Source organism: Geotrypetes seraphini, chromosome 7 (genome assembly GCF_902459505.1).
Source record: "Geotrypetes seraphini chromosome 7, aGeoSer1.1, whole genome shotgun sequence".
NCBI classification, from domain to species: domain Eukaryota; kingdom Metazoa; phylum Chordata; class Amphibia; order Gymnophiona; family Dermophiidae; genus Geotrypetes; species Geotrypetes seraphini.
In genome coordinates, this window is record NC_047090.1 from 123,620,185 (window position 1) to 123,643,047 (window position 22,863).

Below are 22,863 nucleotides of genomic sequence, written 5' to 3' on the forward strand. Positions count from 1 at the left end.
AAAAAAAGAGGAGGAGGACTAGCAATAATAATCAAGAATTCCCTAACTCTAAACATACTTGAAAAAACTTCCACCCCGCAAATGGATTTCCTAGCGTGTCATCTCACAAACCCAACACTAAAAAACTCACTAAACTGCTTGCTCTGCTACATAACACCAGGAAACTGGACCACAGTGAGACCTGAATTTGAAAACTTCATCTACCAAAACTCATTAACAGCAGAATATAACCTCATCCTAGGAGACCTAAACCTACACCTAGAAGACACAACCTCCACACCAGCAAACAACTGTCTATCCTTCCTCAATGCCTTATCCTTCCAGATCCTAAATCCACAAACCACCCATGAAAAAGGTCATCAACTGGACATTGCTGCATTCATGACTCACCAACCATCCAATCCAGCAATCCAAACTCCTAACGGAACATGGTCCCCTTCCCTATGGTCAGACCACTACACATACAACTTCAACATAAACTGGACCATGACCAAACACACACCTCAATAAAAAAAAACCACATATACCACACGCAAACATATCGACCCAACCATTTTTTGGTCAAATGTAGACGAAACTATCCAAGACTGCGACCCAAAAAACTTCATCTCCCACTGGAAAAATGTGTCCACCAACATCCTTGATGATCTGGCCCCCCTACAAACCAAAACCAGAACCAGCAGGAAATCAGACCAATGGTTTGATAATGAACTACTCCAACTCAAAAGACAGTGTAGAAGATTAGAAAGAAAATGGAGAAAAAAGAACCAAGATCAAACAAAAACCGAATGGAAAAAAATCAACAAACAATACAAAAATCAACTAAGGGATAAGAGGAAAAGCTACTATACTAATCTCATAGGCACGGAAACCCAAGACTCCAAAAAAATATTCCAAATCCTGAAAGAATTAACAGACACCAAACCATACACAACCACCACGAACACACCTCCACCATCACCCACCCTCTTAGCAGAACACTTCAAGAACAAAATTACCAACACCAGAGCCACTCTCATCCTTAACCCATCCCATCAAAACCCAATCACAATCCACCCTTCAGGAAAAGAGGCATCTGCAGCAGACAGAATTTGGACTCAATTCCCCAACATACAATGGTCAGAATTCAACAAATTCTACAAAAAATACAGCCATGCCTCCTGTGACCTCAACCATTGCCCCTCATATCTCCTTACCACCTCGAGTGTAAAATTCCGCACCATAATTCTACAATGGATTCAATTCACGCTCACAGAAGGCACATTCCCTGCTGACCTCAGCGAAATCGTCATCACCCCAATCCAAAAAGACCCAAAAGCACCACAAAACCACCCAGCTAACTTTAGACCTATAGCCTCAATTCCGCTATATGTCAAAATTATAGAAGGCCTAGTAGCCAAACTCCTCACCAACTACATAGATGACCACAACCTACTCCACCCCATGCAATCAGGCTTCAGAACAAATTTCAGTACAGAGACACTACTAGGCTCCCTTATGGATACCGTCAGACAACACCTTAGTACAGGGAAAAAAATGCTTCTCATACAACTGGACCTAACTGCGGCATTCGACCTAGTGGATCACAACATCCTTCTACAGATCTTAGACGCAATAGGCATCTCAGATAAAGTATACTCTTGGTTTGAAGGATTCCTAAAACTCAGAACCTACAGTGTAAAATCAAACAAAGAAAAGTCAGAATCCTGGTCAAACCCCTGCGGCGTACCACAAGGATCTCCACTATCCCCCACCCTCTTCAATCTCTACACTGCTTCTCTAGGAACGCATCTGGACAATCTGGGCATAACCACTTATAGTTATGCGGATGACATCACCATCCTCATCCCATACGATCATTCTAAACCTACCATGACAGACAAACTTCACCAAACACTTGAAACAGTCACAACCTGGATGAAAAATCACAAACTTAAACTCAACCAAGACAAAACAAAATTCATCCTTCTCGAAAATGACAAGATCCAAACCACAACCAACTTAGACATAAACGCAATCAAATATCCCATCCAAACCACCATAAAACTACTTGGCATGACCATAGACAGATGCTGCACCATGCAACCGCAAATAAATAAAACAATTCAGAGATCATTCGCAGTCATGAGAAATCTGAGACAAGTCCGAAAATTCTTTGAAAGAACACAATTCCAACTTATAGTACAATCCCTAATACTAGGTATATTGGACTACTGCAACATCCTCTTCCTTCCTTGCCCTGCAACTACGATCAAACAACTCCAAACAATCCAAAATACAGCATTGAGACTCATCTACTCTTTGAAAAAACATGACCACATCACTGAAGCCTTCATCAACTCACACTGGCTCCCAATCCAAGAAAGAATCCAATTCAAATTCTACTGCATATTATTTAAAACCCTACACGGAGACAGCCCATCATACTTGAACAATCGCCTCATCCAAGCACCCACTACAAGACACAGAAAAACGCACTCCCCATTCATACCCCCCCCAATCAAGGAAGTAAAAAGAACAAAACTACACGACGGCCTCCTAGCCACCCAAGCCGCAAGGCTGGACAACAAGATCTCCAACCTCTTGATGACCACCCCAGACTATAGGACGTTCAGAAAAGAATTAAAAACCACACTTTTCAAGAAATTCCTGAAGCAGCAATAACATCACGACCGTTTAATAACTCTAAAACTGACATTTGACCTATCCATTACTGCACGAATAATAACAAAAGAACTTCCACTATGACCACCTATTAACTCATTCACAAACCACCTCACCCTCAACAACCCGCTAAATGTTTATAAGATCTACAACTTACCTCTCTTGCTAATCATTGTAACTCTGTTTTTTTTAAATTAACCTTTTGTAATCCGCCTTGAACTGCAAGGTAATGGCGGAATAGAAATCCCTAATGTAATGTAATGTAATGCTCCGAGATGACCTATACTGAATGGCCAGGAGGCTGTGCATCCAATATAGCTGAGGACAACTCAGTGCTCTCTATCTCCACTTGCTGGTTGATGGACATAATCCCACTAGTCTCTGGATTCATCTGCTGTGACTAAAGGAAAGAAAATGATCAGGTAAGGACATAATTTTTCCATATCTTCTTCTTTTACACAAAATAGTTCACCTTTCTTTAACTAAGATATGAAAAAAAAAAAATGGTTTTCCCGTTTCAAGATTAGTATAACCTTCACAAATTAGTCATTTGCTTTTTGATATATATAACATTTGTTTCATCAAACATAGCAGTCTATCATATGGCAGGCACTTTGTTTTGAATTGACTTCATTTCCCAGGTAACTTTGCATTTCCCACACTATTGACATTTCCTATAGACCTTATAGCGACAAAAACAGAATGATACCAGAGTTTCATATGGCAAACAACAAGGAAATCCAACGGTGTCTGCAATTCAAGAACAGCAAGTAAAAAACAAAACAAAAGAAAAAACTGCAGACAGTATGTACAAGATGCAGGCTGTGTTTATTAAACCAAATATAAAATGCGGTAACTATTGTCACCCTTTGTTTTACAAACCCTGGGACCCGACATGGTCCGTGTTTTGGAAAACACGCCTTCTTCAGGGGCCCATGAGTTGTAAGGGTTAAAACAAACCGCAATATAAATTGGTAATAAGCAAAGCACCCGACGGCTTTTTCTTTTGGGTTCTTTTCAAGTTCAATAATGTTTAACTTTTTTAAAATCACACATAACAGAACAAACCCACATTCATCAAGGCACCAACAAGAGCCAGGTGTTATCATGCCGCTGTACTGGGCCATGGTACGCCCCCACCTGGAATACTGCATCCAGCATTGGTTGCCGTACTTGAAGGATCCAGAGAAGAAAGACTAAAATGGTTAAGGGGCTGGAGGAGTTGCAGTACAGTGAGAGATTAGAGAAACTGGGCCTCTTCTCCCTTGAAAAGAGGAGACTGAAAGGGGACATGATTGAAACGTTCAAGATAATGAAGGGAATAGATTTAGTAGATAAAGACAGGTTGTTCACCCCTCCAAGGTAGGGAGAACAAGAGGTCACTCTCTAAAGTTAAAAGGGGATAGATTATGTACAAACGTAAGGAAGTTCTTCTTCACCCAGAGAGTGGTGGAAAACTGGAACGCTCTTCTGGAGGCTGTCATAGGGGAAAACACCCTCCAGGGACTCAAGACAAAGTTAGACAAGTTCATGCTGAACCAGAACGTATGCAGGTAAGGCTAGTCTCAGTTAGGGCACTGGGCTCGATGGACTGCTGGGCTCGATGGACCACTGGTCTGACCCAGCAGCGGCAATTCTTATGTTCTTATACATTTATACATCAGTCTGAATTGCAAAACCCATTTTATTCACATCGTTTAAAAATGTTCAGCCTTCATCATTAATGTTTCTTACCATTTCCTTTACAAGCTTGTTTTTAACAGATGTCATTAGGAGGCCTGTTTTGGTTTTTTTTTTTGGGGGGGGGAGGTGATTTGCCCAGGGTCACAAAGAACAGCGTTAGTTTGAACCCACTATCTCAGGGTGCCGAGTGTTACACTCTCCCCCATGCTCATAGCAGACACCTTCATTATGGTCACAGGCTGGACCTCAATTAAAGCTTGTTGGCTTCGGCAATTCAATTTCCTGCAGCCTCATTGTGCCTGATCTGAGCTAGAGTATGAAAGACTTGGGAGAATTGCAGGGAGCAGCAGGAGGTAAAAATCCAAAACACCACTCCCCACTAGCAGTTACAGAAAGGTGTCTAGTCAATGAGAATACAAGATAGGCAGGAAGGAAGGTGCAGGCGAGTTAATAAAAGTCCAAGAGCAGAGGGGAACGGTACTACTGAAATCACATGGCTAATGTAGTTTTATACACAAAGCATCCAGCTGCATATGAGGAAGAGCAGAAGAAGCTATGGGAATGCACATACTGTAGCACCCTGAGGTTGTGGGTTCAAACCCATGCTGCTCCTTGTGACCCTGGGCAAGTCATTTAATCCCCTCACTGCCCCAGGAACATTAGATATATTATGAGCCCGCTGGGCTGGACAGGGAAAATGCTTGAGTACCTGAATAAATTCATGTAAACCATTCTGAATTCCCCTAGAACAGAGGTAGGCAATTCCGGTCCTCGAGAGCCGGAGCCAGGTCAGTTTTTCAGGATAGCCACAATGAATATGTATGAGATGGATTTGCATGCACTGCCTCCTTGAGATGCAAATCTATCTGATGCATATTTATTGTGGATATCCTGAAAACCTGACCCGTCTCCGGCTCGCAAGGACCAGAATTGCCTACCCCTGCCCTAAGAGAATGGTATAGAAAATGAATGTATGAAGTAAGTTAGTTTGTGTTTGGGGGGGGGCGGTAAGGAGAGAGCTGGTTTACATCAGCTTGCTCTGCACCCCTGACAATCATTAAAGACAGGCAACAGCCAATCAGTGTACAAGAACATCCCCTAAGCAGTGACACAGAGGCCTAAGTCCCGATTCTAGTTACTCCCTCCTCGATGACATCATACCCAGAAAAGCTGTAACCTTCCAATGTCAGGTAGTTCTTAGAAAGTTTGAGTCACATAGCTCCCAAACTCCCACATCGCTCACATGGGACCATAACACAGAGATATGCAGACTTTTGGGCACAGTACAGCAAACTCACTGCCAAGCAGGTGGCTTGGCATAATAGACCAGCTCTTCTGGTAGCATGTGTTGGAAGGAGGGGGGGAAAAAATGGAGTCGCTACGTGCTGGTAGAGATTGGCTAACGTGGTACAGCAGTTGAGCACTTCATGAAGACTGGTTAGCGAGCTGGCTGTGGCTGAAAGGCAACAGACTTCTGGGCAACAGCTAAAAACCAGCCGCTTGGTAGGCAGGTTATGAGTGCAGCAGAGTGAAAGCCTAGGAGATAGTTGGAGATATGAAAGCTAGCTGATGTGATGGGCAGCTGGAACTGCATGGTGGAGGTTGTGACTCTGCAGCGATGTTCACCCTTTCCCCATGACACATTCTTGACTCAAGACAGGGTCTAGAAATGGAAAGACTTCTATAGAAATAGAACATATTACGGAGCAGGACGAAATTATATTTTTAGATATTCCCATTCGTGTGTTCAAAACGCACTCAAAAGAAGCAGTGAACAGGGAAAAAAAAAAAAAGTCTTCCAAAAATGTGCACAAAAATAACCAAATAAAGAGCTGAGATGACAGGCTGTTTCCATTTCCTTCTCCTCCAAATGTACCGTGGAAAGAATTCACAGCCTCTCCAGGTCACAAGCAGTCCAAGGGAGACAACAGGCGATTTCCACAATAAAGTCCAACTCCACAAGTGACGGGCCACAAGAGCAACACAGCCATGCAGTAGCACGGCGTGGGACACAGTCAGGTTCTACAGAGACACCACACAATGATGTGCGAGCAAAACCCGCCAACTTTATCTGCAGGGATGACGCCTTTACACCCCTCTCCAGACTGAATTAAAGCAGATCTCACTCTACAGCACTGGTTCCCAACCTTGTCCTGGAGGACCACCATGCCAATCGGGTTTTCAGGCTAGCCCTAATGAATATGCATGAGAGAGATTTGCATAGAATGGAAGTTAGAGGCATGCAAATCTGCTCCATGCATATTCATTAGGGCTAGCCTGAAAACTTGATTGGCCTGGTGGTCCTCCAGGACAGGGTTGGGAACTAGAGAATGACACGGTGACAAAATTCATCACCGTTCCCGTCCCCGCGGATAATCGCGGGAAACCATCTTCATGTCATTCTTTAAGGAGAGAGGGAAGAATCAGAGTATGAATGGCCACAACCACTGCCCCGCAAGCTTTGCTTTGAAGAATGCTGGTGTAGAAGAACTGAAGTTGAGATAGACACTACAGAATGACAGTCTCTGGTATCCAGAGCAGATATTGTGATGTCATAATGCCTCATTCCACCAGTGCCTAAGAGCCAATCACATCAGTGATGTCACAATGGCTTCATTATCCTTTGCTCACATAAGAATGAGAGTATGAATGGCCACAACTACTGCTCCGCAAGCTTTGCTTTGAAGAATGCTGGTGTAGATGGACTGAGGTTGAAATTGACACTAGAAAAATGACATGGGATTATTTCCCGCGTTTATCCGCGGGGACGGGAACGGTGATGAATTTTGTCACCATGTCATTCTCTATTGGGAACCACTGCTCTACAGTGTCTCGCAAACTTTTCCAAGCTGCAGCACACTCAACTCGGGGCCGCGTCTGGAGGGTCCATGTACATGCGCAGGCATGTCGCCGTCACGCGCGCATGCAACGTTATCATGTCGATATCCGCACGTGCGCGGAGGCCCTCCAGATGGGGTCCTGAGCTCATTATCCCTAAAAGGGAGTGGGGGAGGGTGCCGGAGAGCAGCAGAGGCCGCCGGCTGACTCACCTATACAACGCGCTTCTCATGGTACACCCAGAATCTCTCTGCAGGACGCTACTGTGCCGCAGCTCGACACAATTACATCACGTGCTTGTGCGACGTCACATCGATGTCTACACATGCAGCACGGAGGTCCTCCGGACAGGGCCCCGAGCTTCTTAATCCTGAAATAGATACGCCGGTAGGGAATTGTGGCTGGCTGACTCGCCAACACGATGCACCTCTAGCAACACACCTGGAATCTCGCCGCGGCACATGATTTGAAATACACTGATAAAGCAAACGCTGCTGAGGCATTTTGCTTCTCATTACAACACGTAACATGCACAGGCAGTTTCAAAAGCTCACGGACTACGTCATCCTCAAATCAGTCCTATATTCAGACAATAAAAAGGGTATCACTACCTGCAAAGAGGGAGGCGATAACTCTTTGGTAAGACACTTCAGCTCTTTGGTAAGACACTTCTCCCTTGTTATTCGCGGGGGATACGGGCAGAGCCGGACCGCGAATGGCGAAAAACCGCGATTATCCGGCTCCGACCCACCCCCACCTAGAGGGCTTTCAGGGCAGGAGCGATCTTCCTATGCTCCTGCCCCGTGCAGATCGCCATGAGGAAATGGCTGCTGTGAGTTCCCATAGTCTCTCAAGACTACGACGGGAACTCCCTACAGCCATTTCCTCATAGCGATCTGCATGGGGCAGGAGCGTAGGAAGATCGCTCCTGCCCTGAAAGCCCGCTAGACCACTAGGTAAGGCCGGGAAGGCGGCAGGGAGGTAAAAAATATGTGTTTTTTTTTATTTTCCCCCTCCCCAGAAAAAAAATCGCAATTATGTGAAATCGCGAGTGCAGACAGAAACCGCAAATGGGGAGGGGGAAGTGTATGTTCAGTTTTGGAGGCCGTATCTTGCCAAGGACATGAAAAGGAGGAAAGTGACCAAAATGGTATGGAGTCTGCACCATAAGCCATATGAGAAGATACTTGAATATGTATATGCTGGAGGAGAAGATGGACAAGGGAGATGCGATACAGACATTTTTTAAAGCTATCAGTGAACAAAATCCTTGACCAAAACTGGAGAAGCTATAGAAGTAGCAAGGAGGCACTTTAACAAACCAAACGCACAGCCCTTGGTAGCTCGTATTTAGCTTTACACTCGATAGTTTCCCTCGATTTCATTCACAGCTTTTTCACCTTTGGGCTTGCATGCAATGCCCACTCACACTTTCAACACAATCTATGGGAGAATCCATTATCTCCAGGGCTGTCTTACAGAAAAGAAAAGCAAGCTTCCACCTGCCTCACATTAAAATGCAGACAACAACCACAACAGGTTAACGCACGGTATCATCGATGATTTATACCCAAATGGTCAGAAGTCTAGAATCTGAGATCAGGGCCAGACACCGCGAGTGATGTATGAGGAAGGACTATGGAGGAGAGCAAAGGAAAGCTTAAGGTGAGAATCTCAGGAAAGAACGTGTATGTGCACTATTTGCTTTCAGTTCCCCGCCGCAGCCGTTAACAGAACTGTTTTCTTCCCTGCTGTTCAAACACGTGTGCTGTCTAACAGGATGCTTTGATTTTCACCTTTGTTTACCTAGGTTTTGAGCTTGTGCTATTTTCCCATAGTGAACACAACCAGACTCCCTCCCACAACCAGGGCAGAAGAAACCACAGAGACGCCAGAGCTGGACCCACATAGCAGGGATGGCTCTCTCTCGTCCCTCCCCCCCCCCCTCAGAACTTGGGGGCCTTTTTACTAAGCTACGTTAAGTGCTACCAGACATTTACTGCACCTTAAAATGGTGTACCATGATCAAGGGTCCTGTAGTAACTTGTCAGAAAGGCATGTGCTAAAAAATATTTATATTTTTTTCTCGAAAGGGGCATATCGGAGAGGAGGACAGTGATCGTTTCTGCGCTAATCATGGCTACATTACCACGCACTAACTGGTTAGCACAGGATTACCTAATGGGGTCTAGGACAATTCAACCCGGTCATTTCATCGCTGCATAGGCAACAATGATTCCCCCATGGCAGCACCTGACCTCTTGTGAGGAGGGTATGCTCCCCCCCAAAAAAAAACTAAGAGCATCCCACACCTCACATACCTCTTGAAAAAGTTTGCCAGCGTGAGCAGCATCTTCAAACCTCCTGCTCGTACCAGCCTTGGCTTCCTTCTGAAGTCACATCCTGGTCCTGCCACTAGGAGGCGACTTCAGAAGGGAGCCAAGGCCGGTCGAGCAGGGGATGAAGATAACATACGAGAAAACTCACTTTTATACCTCAAATACCGCCCAGTTCTATGCGGTTCACAAAAGATTATGAGTACAAAAGATGAGAAGAAAGGCAGAGCATGCCTAATTTTCAAAGTATTCAGTAAAAAGATAATGTTTTAATGAAACATCGAAATTGAACAGTCAGTCGACATAATTAAGTCAAATTCTTATCCCATAGTGTCGCTTGAAAGGACAGCAGACGTTGTTGAAATCTTTTAAATTTACAACCCCTGGCAGATGGAAAAGAGAATAATAGTGCATGTGCTGGAACTTTTTAAGAGGTTATGCAGAGGGGGGCAGAGGAGGAGGAGATGCACCAGCAGAGGAGGGATGGGGAGGACGAGAGGCACCGACGCAAGGAGGAGAGGCGCAATCCATCACGGCCACGATGAAATGATTCCATTCCATACCTAGTGAGCCCTTACAGCCTACACAATAGGCATTAGTAAGTGCTTGGGAATTTTTTTTTTCTTTTTAATTAAATGGCCATACACTAATGGCAGCATTACCGCCTGGCCATAATACAAAAATGAGAAAATTGGCTATTTTAGTGCTGTGGCCTTAGTGCGCAGGAAAAATACATGCTAAAGCACACTAAGGCCACTTTTTACCACAGCTTAATAAAGAGAACCCCTAGGTTAAAAAAAAGGGGCAAAAATAGGCCAGCTGTCTACCCTTGGACAGGACTATTTACTGCAATTTAAGAAGAAACAGAGCCAAGTTTGAGGGTTACATAAGAATAGCCTTACTGGGTCAGACCAATGGTTCATCAAGCCCAGTAGCCCGTTCTCACGGTGGCCAATCCAGGTCCCTAGTACCTGGCCAAAACACAAGGAGTAGCAACATTCCAGCATCTCAAAGAATAGCAAGATTCTGGAACCCCAATGAGAGCAACATTCCAGAGCTGAGACTGTGATGTCATAATGCCTCAGAGCCAATCTCATCAGTGATGTTAAAATGGCTTAATTGTCCTATACTTGGCTCACAATTTAAGAAGAAACAGAGCCAAGTTTGAGGGTTACATAAGCATAGCCTTACTGGGTCAGACCAATGGTTCATCAAGCCCAGTAGCCCCTTCTCAAGGTGGCCAATCCAGGTCACTAGGTACCTGGCCAAAACCCAAGGAGTAGCAACATTCCATACTACTGATCCAGGGCAAACAGTGGCTTCCCCCATGTCTTTCTCAATAACAGACTGTGGACTTTTCCTCCAGGAACTTTTCCAAACCTTTCTTAAAACCAGCTATGCTATCCGCTCTTACCACAACCTCTGGCAATGCACATTCCAGAGCTTAACTATTCTCTGAGTAAAAAATATTTCCTCCTATTGGTTTAAAAAGTATTTCCCTGTAACTTCATCGAGTGTCCCGTAGTGTTTGTAATTTTTGATGGAGTGAAAAATTGATCCACTTGTACCCGTTCTACTCCACTCAGGATTTTGTAGACTTCAATCATATCTCGCCTCAGCCATCTCTTTTCCAAGCTGAAAAGCCCTAACCTTTTCAGTCTTTCCTCATACTAGAGGAGTTCCATCCCCTTTATCATCTTGGTCGCTCTTCTTTGAACCTTTTCTAGTGCCACTATATCATTCTTGAGATAAGAAGACCGGAACTGAACGCAATACTCCAGGTGAGGTCGCACCATGGAGTGATACAGGGACATTATAACATTCTTGGTCTTGTTAACCATCCCTTTTTTAATAATTTGGAAGAAAACCACTGGAATCATGCAGGATAAAGGAGCAAAAAATGTCAATTTCAGCTTCAGCCCTACTTGTGTTCATGGTATTTTAGGAGATTGATTTGACTCTAGGCGCTTTAATTTCGCCAATACAAGCTGGCAGCAGGAAATCCAGTAAGGACTAACTCAATTTTGTGCAGAAAACCACAAGTTAAGCTTTCTCTAAAGGAAAGCCTACACAGAAGAACTAAAGACCACAAAGACCCATCAAGTTCTTTCTTTTGCTAACCAGAGATGAGGGTATTCCACTCGTCTGCCACCCAAGAGGGTACTAAGGGCTCCTTTTATGAAGCCGCATTAACAGTTTAACACGCGTAATAGCGCACGCTAATTTGCCAGCCGCTACCGCCTCCTCTTGAGCAGGCGGTAGTTTTTCGGCCAGCACAGGGGTTAGCACGCGCTAAAAAGTTGCATGCGATAAAGCCGCTAACACGGCTTCGTAAAAGGAGCCCTAAGTTTAGGTTAAAAATGACCCCCATTACTCTTAAAAAAAAAATAAATAAATAAAAAAAGCTTCCTTCTCAGGACAAAAACTGCCAACTGCAAATTAATAAGCTGTGGGAGAGGAAGTTTGAAAATAAAAATGCCATTGTTGTTTGCGAACCTGACATTATCTTTTGCTCAGCTATTTCATATTTAGAGAAGTCAAGTCAAATTGCAGAAGAATAGCCCATTAATTGGATACATAAGAGGAAGAGCTAGATTTATGCTCCTTCTATATCATCTTCATTTGCTCTTAACTGAAACATTGTTAAATGTAATAGAACTATGGGTAGACAAACGTTATAGCCTGGTTTACAAAAACACAATGGAGGCAGATATACTGGCTCATATGCTTAGTGTCATAGAAACATGACGGCAGATAAAGGCCAAATGGCCCATCTAGTCTGCCCATCCACAGTAACCATTATCTAAATTAAATGGCTACATTTAAGCCTCAGTTTGACACCTCAAAACTATAAAGTTAGTCACATTTTTTAAATCTTTAGGTTCTTGAGTTTCTCTTTAATTTAATTTTAAGGTTGGCTCCTTACTAGAACTCTGATTTAGTATTATCTCGCATCTAGATTACTGTAATTTTCATCTACAAAAAGTTTCCAGGAAACAGAATCATCATAAATTGGGTTTTGAGCTATTTATAGTTGTGTGCTTAAATTACTAAAGTCCACAAATTTGGTCATGTTACTCCTTTACTCCATTCTGAACAATGGCTCCCTGTTGCTCGTTATACACAAGATACTCTGACTTATTTAATTTTCCGGATCTCCCTCTTACTTATCACATCTATAAATACCAATACCATCCAACTTGCCCCATCCAACTCACAGCATAACCGTCTTACAGAACCAACCTATCAAAAACTTTGTTACACGTAACTGGAAGAGTTACAACAGACTGAATGACACATTTTGGTGGGCAAATATTTGTTCCACGTATAAATATGAGAGAATGAATGCGGAGTGTTTGGGGTCTAGTATGATATTCAATAAGGTATGGATCCCATTAAATGTATATGTTGAATTGCAATGAGTGTCAGGCATTTCCCTTTTTACAGATTTCTTACACATCCAGGGGGATGGGGGCAGGGGAAGGTATTTGGGATTGCCACTGCCCTGTGGGGCAGTGGCAGCAACTGAGTGGTGGAGAGCAGCCCCGCTCCGCCCGTTGACCCTCCACAAACCTCCCGGCTCCAGCGGCGTAGGCAGCACTATAAACACGCTGCTTCGCACCCTTCTACTGCCGATTTCCTCTGCCGCGTCTCTGATGGCATCATCAGAGACAGACGCGGGAGAGGAAATCGGCAGTAGAAGGCCGCGAAGCAGCGTGTTTAAAGTGCTGCCTACGCCGCTGGAGCTCGGAGGTTTGTCGGTGGTGGGAGGGTCAGGAGCATGCCAGATCAGCAGAACAACGGCAGTAAAAGAAGGGGGAGGGGCCGAACGGAGCAGGCCAGATCGCGGTAAGAGAAGGGAAAGGGGGGGTGGGGTAAAATGCTGCTATTGCTATACAGGGACTTGGAGGGGAAGGGAAATACCGCTGCTGCTTCTGCACAGGAAAGGGGGGGGATAGGAGGGAAATGCTGTTGCTGCTGCATAGGGAAGTGGGATGGAAATGCTGCTGCACAGGGAAATGGGGAAAAATCACAGACAGACAGCGGGAGGGAGGGAGACAGAAAGAAAGAAAAACACAGGGGCAGGGAGAGGGACAGAAAGACAGACAGAGAAAGGGGGCCAAGGAGAGAGACAGAGTCAGCGGGAGGGAGACAGACAGACATATATTCTAGCACCCGTTAATGTAACAGGCTTAATGACAAGATAATAAAACCCTAAGCGGCGCATGCGCACTCCTACCTGCGTGTTCTGTATGTCTGTGGTCGGAAGGAGTGCGCATTCCCGCATACAACTGCCCCACATTCGCGAAGGGAGAAGATACAGAAACAAAGAAAGACTGACAGACAGCCAGGGAGAGATACAGTAAGACAGGGGGCCAGGGAAGAGACAGAGACACACAGGGGGACAGAGACAGAAAGAAAGGGAGGCAGGGAGAGAGATAAAAAAACATAAAGTAAGAAAGAAAGAAACGCTTCAGCGACCCATTGTACTAAAAGTCTACACATCTATTCTAGCACCCGTTAATGTAACGGGCTTAAATACTAGTTTATCTATAATATTGCAATAATATATGCATATGCAGTGTTAGTTATGTGAGGAAGGGAGGGAAAAAAGGATTGGTAATGTATTAATTCTGTGTATTGTAAGTGCATTATGTATAATGCTCATGTTTAATATATTTGTATTGCACTGTCAAAATTTGAAAATCAATAAAGAATTTAAAAAAACAACAACTTTGTTTTGAGACCATCCAGTCTCGTATTTAGTATCAATGAACCTTCTCCTTGGAATGCACTCTCTTTACACCTTCGCTTGGAATCCTCTCTCACTAACCCCTCCATCCCCTTTTTACAAAACCTTGCAAGAGATTTTTAGTGCCGGCCGGCACACTGAATGCTCTGCGCTGCTCCGATAGTCATAGAAACTCAATGAGCGTCAGAGCAGCGCAGAGCATTCAACGTGCTGGCTGGCATTAAAAACCCCTTGTGCGGTTTTGTAAAAGGGGGATAAATTTAAAACAGGCCTGAAAACGTCTCTCTTCACCGAAGCATTCTAAGTTTGTTTTTTCTGCCAGGATTGGATGAATCTGGCCTTCCAATAAATGCCTTCTTTTCCCCCTGCCCTCCAAGACCTACCATTATCATTATTTACTCCTTCTATATTATAAATATTGTAGTTCTTTTCAACACTTTTTTTTTTAATGTAAACTGTCTAAATGGATTTTTCTAAGTGCAGTATGTGAAACATTTTGGTGAAAAAAAAAAAAAAAAAAAAAGACACCTTGTATAAAAAAGTAGCATTATACCTAATTTAAGGCCTCTCTTACTAAACTGTTTAGCACAGGCCGCTGAAATAACTGCCCCAAAGGGATTTAAAGGGCTTCAGGACTGTTTCCATGCGGCTTTGTAAAAAAGGGGTTAAATCTTTTGTGGGCTTTGCATGAAAATTAGAATCGGTGATGTGTGTGGGGGGTGGGGGGGTTTGCTAATCTTCAGATACAGCAATGGAGAAGAGAAAAAAAATCTTCAGGTAAATATTGATGTGAATCACTTGGAGCAAGAGGTAGGGAGGTCACACTGAGCGACTGGAGAACCACTAGCCCCTGTTCCAGAGGTTCCTGAGCTTGTCCTGGAGGACCTCCAGCAGATCAGGTCTCCTGCAAAGAACGACAGAAATTTGCATGCAGTGGAGGCAGCGCATGTGAATCTCTCTCATGAACATTTGTTGTGGATAGCTCAAAACAGAACAGGTTTGGAATCCCAACACAAATGCCCTATCCTGGGAGCACTGCTATGACCATCTGGGGAGGTGGCAAGCATGGAGTCATAAGATTAGTGGGGTGGGAATATACCACTACCAGACTTCCTATAAAGCCTCCCTACTCCGTGACCTCCCCCAAACAGTCATCCTTAGGTCTTATTAACTTTTCTCTTTAAGGGAAGGGTTGAATCTCAAATATTCAGAGAGTAACAAATCACTGGAGAGATGAGAGGTGTGATGTATCCCATTGAATCTTCACAAAGCAGAGTTCTGGGGGGAGGGAGGGGGTTACAGATTGCATACACTTTACAAAGACTTGTTTACATACCAAATGTCACAGACAGCTACTCTTGCCACTGTGGGCCATTATTTTCAATGACCGATTTTCCTAACTCAGTCTGCATTCCAGTCAGAAACTATTCCTAACAGCAAACCACAGCCTTTTGTCATTAAATAAACAGCTTTATCAGGAAAGTCAGGCCTTAAGTGTGTCATTCAAACATACTGTAACACTGCATTTACCTTAAATGTCAAACAATAAGGATAACATTTACAGATAGATCAGCAATGAGTCTTTTACAGAACATTCCCCATTCTGATTCTTTGGTTAAAAGCCAAATAAGTGAGACCCTCATATGCTAGGGATGTAGGGATTAAATACCCCAAATCTAAGACCTCTTGACATTAAAGTCTACATTAACTTACTAGCTGCAGAAAAATACCCATTTATCATAGAAACAGAAAAATTAAGGCAAATAAAGACCATATGGCTTATTTAGCCTGCCTAACCTAATTCTTCCTCTCCCTTAGAGATCAAACATACAAGGAGCGTTCAATAATTTATCTACCCATGTATGAAAAAGTAACAAGCGTGTTGAAACAAGTCTGTGCATGTTGTGACATGACTTAAGGTTACTCATGCACAGTTGTGGCTCAGTGCGAGTCTAACATTCCAACAGACAGGATGTCAGGAGAGTCCTCATGAGAATCAAGTATGAAGCTGCTGGATTTGGAGCAGTGTGATAAAATCTCTCACAAAAGAAGGGACAAAAGCCAAATGAGATCCATTAACTCATGACTGCAGTTTATGGCAATTATGCCCCATCATCCTGCAAAGTAAATTTTTTTGGAGCAAGCAGTTTAAGTTAGATAAAGAGGCCATTGAAGATGACCCTCACACTGGATGGCCTGTGGAAACAACTTCCATAGAAATGTGCAAGAAAGTGGAGGATTTAATTTTGTCTGACAGATGAATTAAGGTTTCCTGAATAACTGAAGAAATGGGCATCTCAGCATGTACAGTCTGGAAAATAATTCATGAAAAGTTGGGCATGTCCAAGGATAGTGCAAGATGGGTTCCAAGAATGCTGATGCCATGTCAGAAGGCCATTTCTATTTCAGCATGCTTTTGAAATATAAATGCCCTTTTAAGGGCTAATCTTCTCTTTCTCTCCCTAGAGAGCTCATTTCCCCACCTATTGTTCGACCCTTATTTGTTTTCTTAGAAAAATTTTGTAGTTCTCCCTTTTGCCTTTCGTTCCTGTTTGTCTTGGTTTCTTGTCTTTTATACTAACTCCCCCTGTCGTCACCTGTTAAGTTTTAACATTGATGTTTATGTATGTATGATGTTGATAGATTTTATTATTGTACACTGTTCATCAGACTGATGAGCGGTATAATAAATTTTAAATAAACTTGGAGGCTCCAGTGCTGTCAGGAGAATTTGGAGATACTCCATGATGATCAAGTAATTTTTTTTCCTCATTTGGTAACTGGAGATGAGACTTTATCACAGAAACCCCAAGTCCAATATGGAGTCAATGCAGTAGAAGCACAAGTCATCCCCCACTCCAAAAAAAAAAAAAAAAAGAAAGAAAAATCTGTAGGCAAAGTCATGGCAACTGTCTTCTGGGATGATGAAGGACTTTTGCTTCTGGAGTTCATGCCACCCAAGACAACCATAACCGGAGAGAGTTATACCAACACAATGATCGCTTTGTGAGAGTCAATCAAGAAGAAAAAACAAGGGACACTCACAACAGGTATGCTTAATGTGACCATTTATTTTTTCATCAAAAGGGGACATCTATTAATTGTCAGTCCCGCCCCCAATCCTGCCCTAGCCCCACCCCCAATCCCGCCCCCAATTTCTTCCATTCATTTTTCATGTATCTTATTAATTCATAATGGTAACCATAAAATTTTTAAAAACTACAAAGCTGAGAAAATATTAATTATTTATCATTTATATTTGGGGGTTTCAAAGATGTCAAGGCAGATGACTTTAAAATATGCAATGTCACCTCAGTAACTATAGAAAAATAGACAAATATAGTGCAAAATATAGACAGCAGATATAAATTCTCAAAACTGACATATTTTGATCACTAAATTGAAAATAAAATCATTTTTCTTACCTTTGCTGTCTGGTGATTTCATGAGTCTCTGGTTACGTTTCCTTCTGACTGTGCATCCTTTCTTTCATTTCTTTCTTTCTTTCTGTACTCAGGCCCAAGAATTGTCCCTTTCTATTTCCTCCCTCTTTCCTTCCCATGTCCTTAGTGCCCCCTTCCCATGTCCTTAGTGCCCCCAGTGCCTCCTTCCCATATCTTTACTACCCCCAGTGCCTCCTTCCTATGTCCCTCTCACTGCCTTCCCCCCCCCCCCCCCCCCGAAGCCAGCCTGCTTGCCTGTCTACATCTCTCCCTCCTTCCCTGGCCAAAGCCAACCTGCTTGCCTGCCTACCTCCTTACCTCCCTGCCACAGAAAAAAAAGCCTCCCTTCTTCCTTTCTCCCAGTCCACTGCTAGCTTACCGCCCTGCTGCTGCTAAAGCCGACATGAAGTCTTCTTTCCAACGTCAGAGAGGACGCTCTGGGCCAGCCAGGCAGCAGCAGGGAAGTAAGCTAGCAGCGGACTGGGGGAAAGGAAAGAGGGAGGCTTTTTTTTTTTCATGGTAGGTAGGGACAGGAAGTGATCGCCTGTTCATTTGTCCCCGAGCACAGCTTCGGGACACTGTCCCTGAAAACGGGACATTTCGGCGTCCCAAAGCTGTGTGTGGGGACGAGACAGGGGGTCTGAAAAAGGGACGGTCCCATCCAAAACAAGACATATGGTCACCTAAGGTATGCTGTTTCTTCACAACCATCGCAGACCGCCATCTGAGAAAGTGGGTTTCAGCAACTGAACCATCCACCCTACGGTCCTGACCTAGCTCTCTCAGATTATTTCCTGTTCCGAGTTTTGAAGAAATCTCTCTGCGGACAGTGGTTTTCAAGTGATGAAGATGTAAAAGAAAATGTGACGTCCTGGTTTGAAGATCAAACAGAATAATTCTTTATAAAGGGGTTGCAGTCATTGCAGGAAAAGTGGATAAGGTGTATGGCACTATCACAGGACTATATTAAAAAAAAAAAAAAAAAAAATTTTAACACTTTTCTTTCCTACTGAGATAGATAAATTGTTGAATGCCCCTCGTACTTGTCGCAAGCTTTCTTGAATTCAGATACATTTTTTTAAAATCTCTATCACCTTCACCACCCTTTCCACGAAAAGTATTATGAATCAAAAATAAGGCGCTATCATTAGAAATCCAAGACATTTTGATCAGAAAAAAATAGTATTTTCTAACTAAACGAGTTTGGGGGATGGGGAACACATCTATCCCAGTGCTACCAGTCTAGGGATAATGCACTGCAAAGGAGGACAGAAAGTGCGAAACCGAAGTTCCCAAGCTGAAAACAAACTACAGAGCCCTTCGGACCCGCCTCACTGCCTTAGGTTTGAAAGCCCTGTATTTTGCCTCGGTCCCGTCCTGGATGCCGGAAAGTACTCACCACGCACTCTGCAGTCTCGCTTTTCTCTCTCTCCCCCCCTCCGATGTGGGCTACTCCCAGCTCAGTCACTGTCACCAAATGCTGGGTCCCAAATTGCTTCGGATCCACACAACAGCAAGAGCAGAACCACGCCCAGCGCGCTAAAAACGCAGAGACCCCGCGCTACATTCAAACGGAGAGGCTCGAAGCCCGCCCACAACTTCTCTGCCCCAGCCCCCAAGCTGCAAACCACGCCCCATCTCCTCTAAACCACGCCCCAACTTCCTCGAATCCAGCCCCAAACTACAAACTGCTCCTCAGCTTTTACCGACTTTTGCAAGTAAAGCCATCATTTTGTAGACGGCGCTCCGGTAGTTTATTCTTGTGAAATATGTAAGTAGACATCCCGTGATTTGGATTCACCTCTTTCAATATCCTATTCGCATGCATACTACAGGAAATCGCGCCCTAACAGCCTTTGAAAGCTATAAACCTGACGCCATTCTGTTCATCTCAATTTGCAACCGTACACCTCCCCCGCCCGTGTTATCCAGTTCCGATGCTGCTGATTGCTGTCCTAATTTCTTTATTCCAAATTCAAAACCTCCCAGCGGTGCTTTAGGGCCCCTAATAATGAGCAAACCGCTTCCTTCACTGGTCAAAAAAGGGGTAATTTCTATTGATTTTAGCACTCAGTTGTTTTAAGAAAAGAGCTCTGCGGGTGAGTAGGAGCTCAAGCGCCCTCGACTGTGCCAAGGGAGGGGTAATTTCCATTGGGTTTAGCATAGGGTAACCAGGCATCTGGATTTCCCCGGACATGTCTTCCTTTTCGAGGATATCGACGGGGGTCCGGACGGCTTTTCAAAAACCGACACTTGTCCAGGTTTTGAAAAGCATTTTGTAAAATCGCATTGGGAAGGGGCATCCGCGTATGCAACGCAGTGACATCATTGCATCTGCGTATGCGTGTATGCTGGGGGGGGGGGGGGGGCAGAATGAGGAGGGTCTGGGGACATGGCCATGGGTCCGGATTTTCATTTGGGAAAATCTGGTAACCCTAATTTAGCACCTTCAATCCTTTTGAGAAGTTGGCACCATGCCTATGGGCATCCTCAACAGTTGGACACAGTACTACTCGAAAGGGTCCAGCGAAGAACGACTAAAATGGTTGGAGGAGTTGCCGTACAGTGAGAGATTAGAGAAACTGGGCCTCTTCTCCCTCGAACAGAAGAGACTGAGAGGGGACATGATCGAAACATTCAAGATAATGAAGGGAATAGACTTAGTAGATAAAGACAGGTTGTTCACTCTCTCCAAGGTAGAGAAAACGAGAAGGCACTCGCTAAAGTTAAAAGGGGAGAGATTCCGTACAAACATAGAAGTTCTTCTTCACCCAGAGAGTGGTAGAAAACTGGAATGCTCTTCCAGAGTCTGTTATAGAGGAAAACACCCTCCAGGGATTCAAGACAAAGTTAGACAAGTTCCTGCTGAACTGGAACGTACACAGGTAGGGCTGGTCTCAGGGCACTGGTCTTTGACCTAGGGGCCACCGCGAGAGCGGACTGCTGGGCATGATGAACCACTGGTCTGACCCAGCAGTGGCAATTCTTATGAGACCTGGATGCACTAAAAGTGTCCTTAAAATCTGGTAGGTCGCCATGGGGCCAACAAGTTGTCCAATTTCAAAACAGCTTCCCCATTAAAAAAAAGTTATGACAGCCCCCACCAAAAAAGAGAGGCAGGAGTGATGCCTGCCCCCCCCCCCCCCCCCCCCGGAGACCATGCCACCCCAATAATCATCAGCAGGAGGGATGCCCATAAGACATGACATAAGAAGTAAAAACCAGGAAAACATATGAGTTAATCAGTCTTACTTGCAAGGAAACTCTCCTGCCGATGCACAAAAGGGTTCTCTGTGGCTGCTACTGATCGTCAGTAGCAGCCACCGAGTATTCTATGCTAATGTATTTCAAGGAGCTCATTAGTATTCTAATGAGCACTCTGTGTAATACACAGCAAGGAAATGCATTGTTTCCTCATGCAAACTTTACCAACAGGGTCTGAGCTGCTGTAGTCTTACTTTCCTGTCAGTGCCTGAACACTGATTGGCTCAGGCACTGACAGGAAAGTAAGGCTACAACAGCTCCCCCAAAGTAAAGGCCCTGGCAACCATTAAATAAAAAACCAAACCATCCACAGATCCCCCTTCCACAGCTCCCCCATCCCTGCCCCTCCCACGATACCACCTCCCATCCTTCCTCCCACTGAACCCCCCTTGATACTGCCCCCTACACCCGTACCTTCTAATGAAGGCTGGCAGGAAGGATGCCTTCTCACTCCTGCTTGCAGGCCTGCCTTATCAAAGTGGTGAGCCTTCCCCTTCCTTGTGCATCCTGGGATGCACTGGGAGGGTCCTAAGGCCCTGATTGGCTCATATAATAGAGGTGACAGGCATGGAAATCTGCCTTATGCATACTCATTAGAGATATCTTGAAAACCCAGGACAGGTTTAAGAACCACTGATATAGATGCTTACTGAAATAGGGTAAAGAAGACCAGACACTGATCTTATAGTGTGAACATCCAAAATAGAAAAAGCACATTGATGTTACTGAATGTGAGGACTATATGATATGAAAAACTATAATCGAGCAATATATTTCCCATTTTTAAAATATATACACTTTATTTCATTGCAATATAATTTCCCTACTAACACTATAAGCTTGATCAGTACTTGTGCTTGAAAACAATCACTGTAAGTTCCTTTCTCATAGAAACTAGTTTCTAAACATGACATGTTTGATTAAAAGTTTTCATCTTCATCATATCCAACAGAGCCTGGAAATTCTTCAGAATCACCCAAATGGCACCCAAGCCAGAATATATACATATAATAATAAGAGGGTAAATCAAAAGTTAAAGGCAAAATATATTTAATGTCTTTAATAGAAGTAACTGTGAGGAAATGAACATATCAATTTTCCACATTGTTCCAATGCAAGATGATGTACCGTATTTTCTCGCATATAACGCGCGCGTTATACATGGTTTTTACAAACCACGCATACCCTTGCGCGTTGTACAAAATTTTTTTTACATAGTTTCCCCCCCCCCCGACGCCCAATTCATCACTCGGAAGAAGCGCTCGCACTCCCACCCCGAAGGACTGCTCGCACCCCCACCCGAAGGACCGCTCGCACCCCCACAGCCTCCCCCCCTCCCCCATGGAGAAGCTGTCTACCTTGTTTCCGGATGCCAGCCCAGCTGCTTCCTCTACCGGTGGTCCTGCCCCTTCTCAGAGCCCTGTGCTGTGCTGCGCTGCTTCCTCTTCAGGCGGTCCCGCCCTTTCTCTGTTGTCAGAGAAAGGGTGGGACCGCCGGAAGAAAAAGCAGCGCAGCAGGGCTCAGAGAAGGGGCGGGATCGCCGGCAGAGAAAACAGCTGGGCTCGCTGGCATCCGGAAACAAGGTAGACAGCTTCTCCATGGGGGAGGGGGGTGAGGCTGTGGGGGTGCGAGCGGTTCTTCGGGTGGGGGTGCGAGCGGTCATTCGGGGTGGGAGTGCGAGCGCTCCTTCTGGGTGGGGGTGCGAGCGGTCTTTCAGGGTGGGGGTGCGGGTGCGTGCGAGCGGTCCTTCGGGGTGGGGGTGCGAGCGGTCCTGCGGGGGGGGTGAATCGGACGTCGGGGGGGGCATCAGGCTTTCAGGGTAGGGACAGGACTTCAAGGAGGAAAGGAGAGTCAGGGCGGGCGAAAACAGAGTCGGGGTCTC

At 44.6% G+C, this 22,863-nt stretch overlaps 1 protein-coding gene across 4 annotated transcripts in view; it reads right to left on the reverse strand.

Annotated features, from left to right (window-relative positions):
* Positions 1-19,297, reverse strand: part of PLEKHG3 (pleckstrin homology and RhoGEF domain containing G3) — a 188,920-nt gene extending 169,623 nt beyond the window's left edge. For 3 of the 4 annotated variants that reach the window (XM_033952108.1, XM_033952109.1, XM_033952110.1), the window contains exon 1: positions 19,117-19,297. Coding sequence is in view for 1 of the 4 variants with exons in the window: in XM_033952105.1 (XP_033807996.1) it covers positions 18,401-18,428 (28 nt within the window). In the remaining 3 variants the exon portion in view is untranslated. Of the gene's footprint in view, positions 1-18,400; positions 18,444-19,116 lie in introns of those variants that run through there. The other variant, XM_033952105.1, reaches the window with a different exon arrangement.
* Between the last annotated feature and the right edge of the window lie 3,566 nt (positions 19,298-22,863).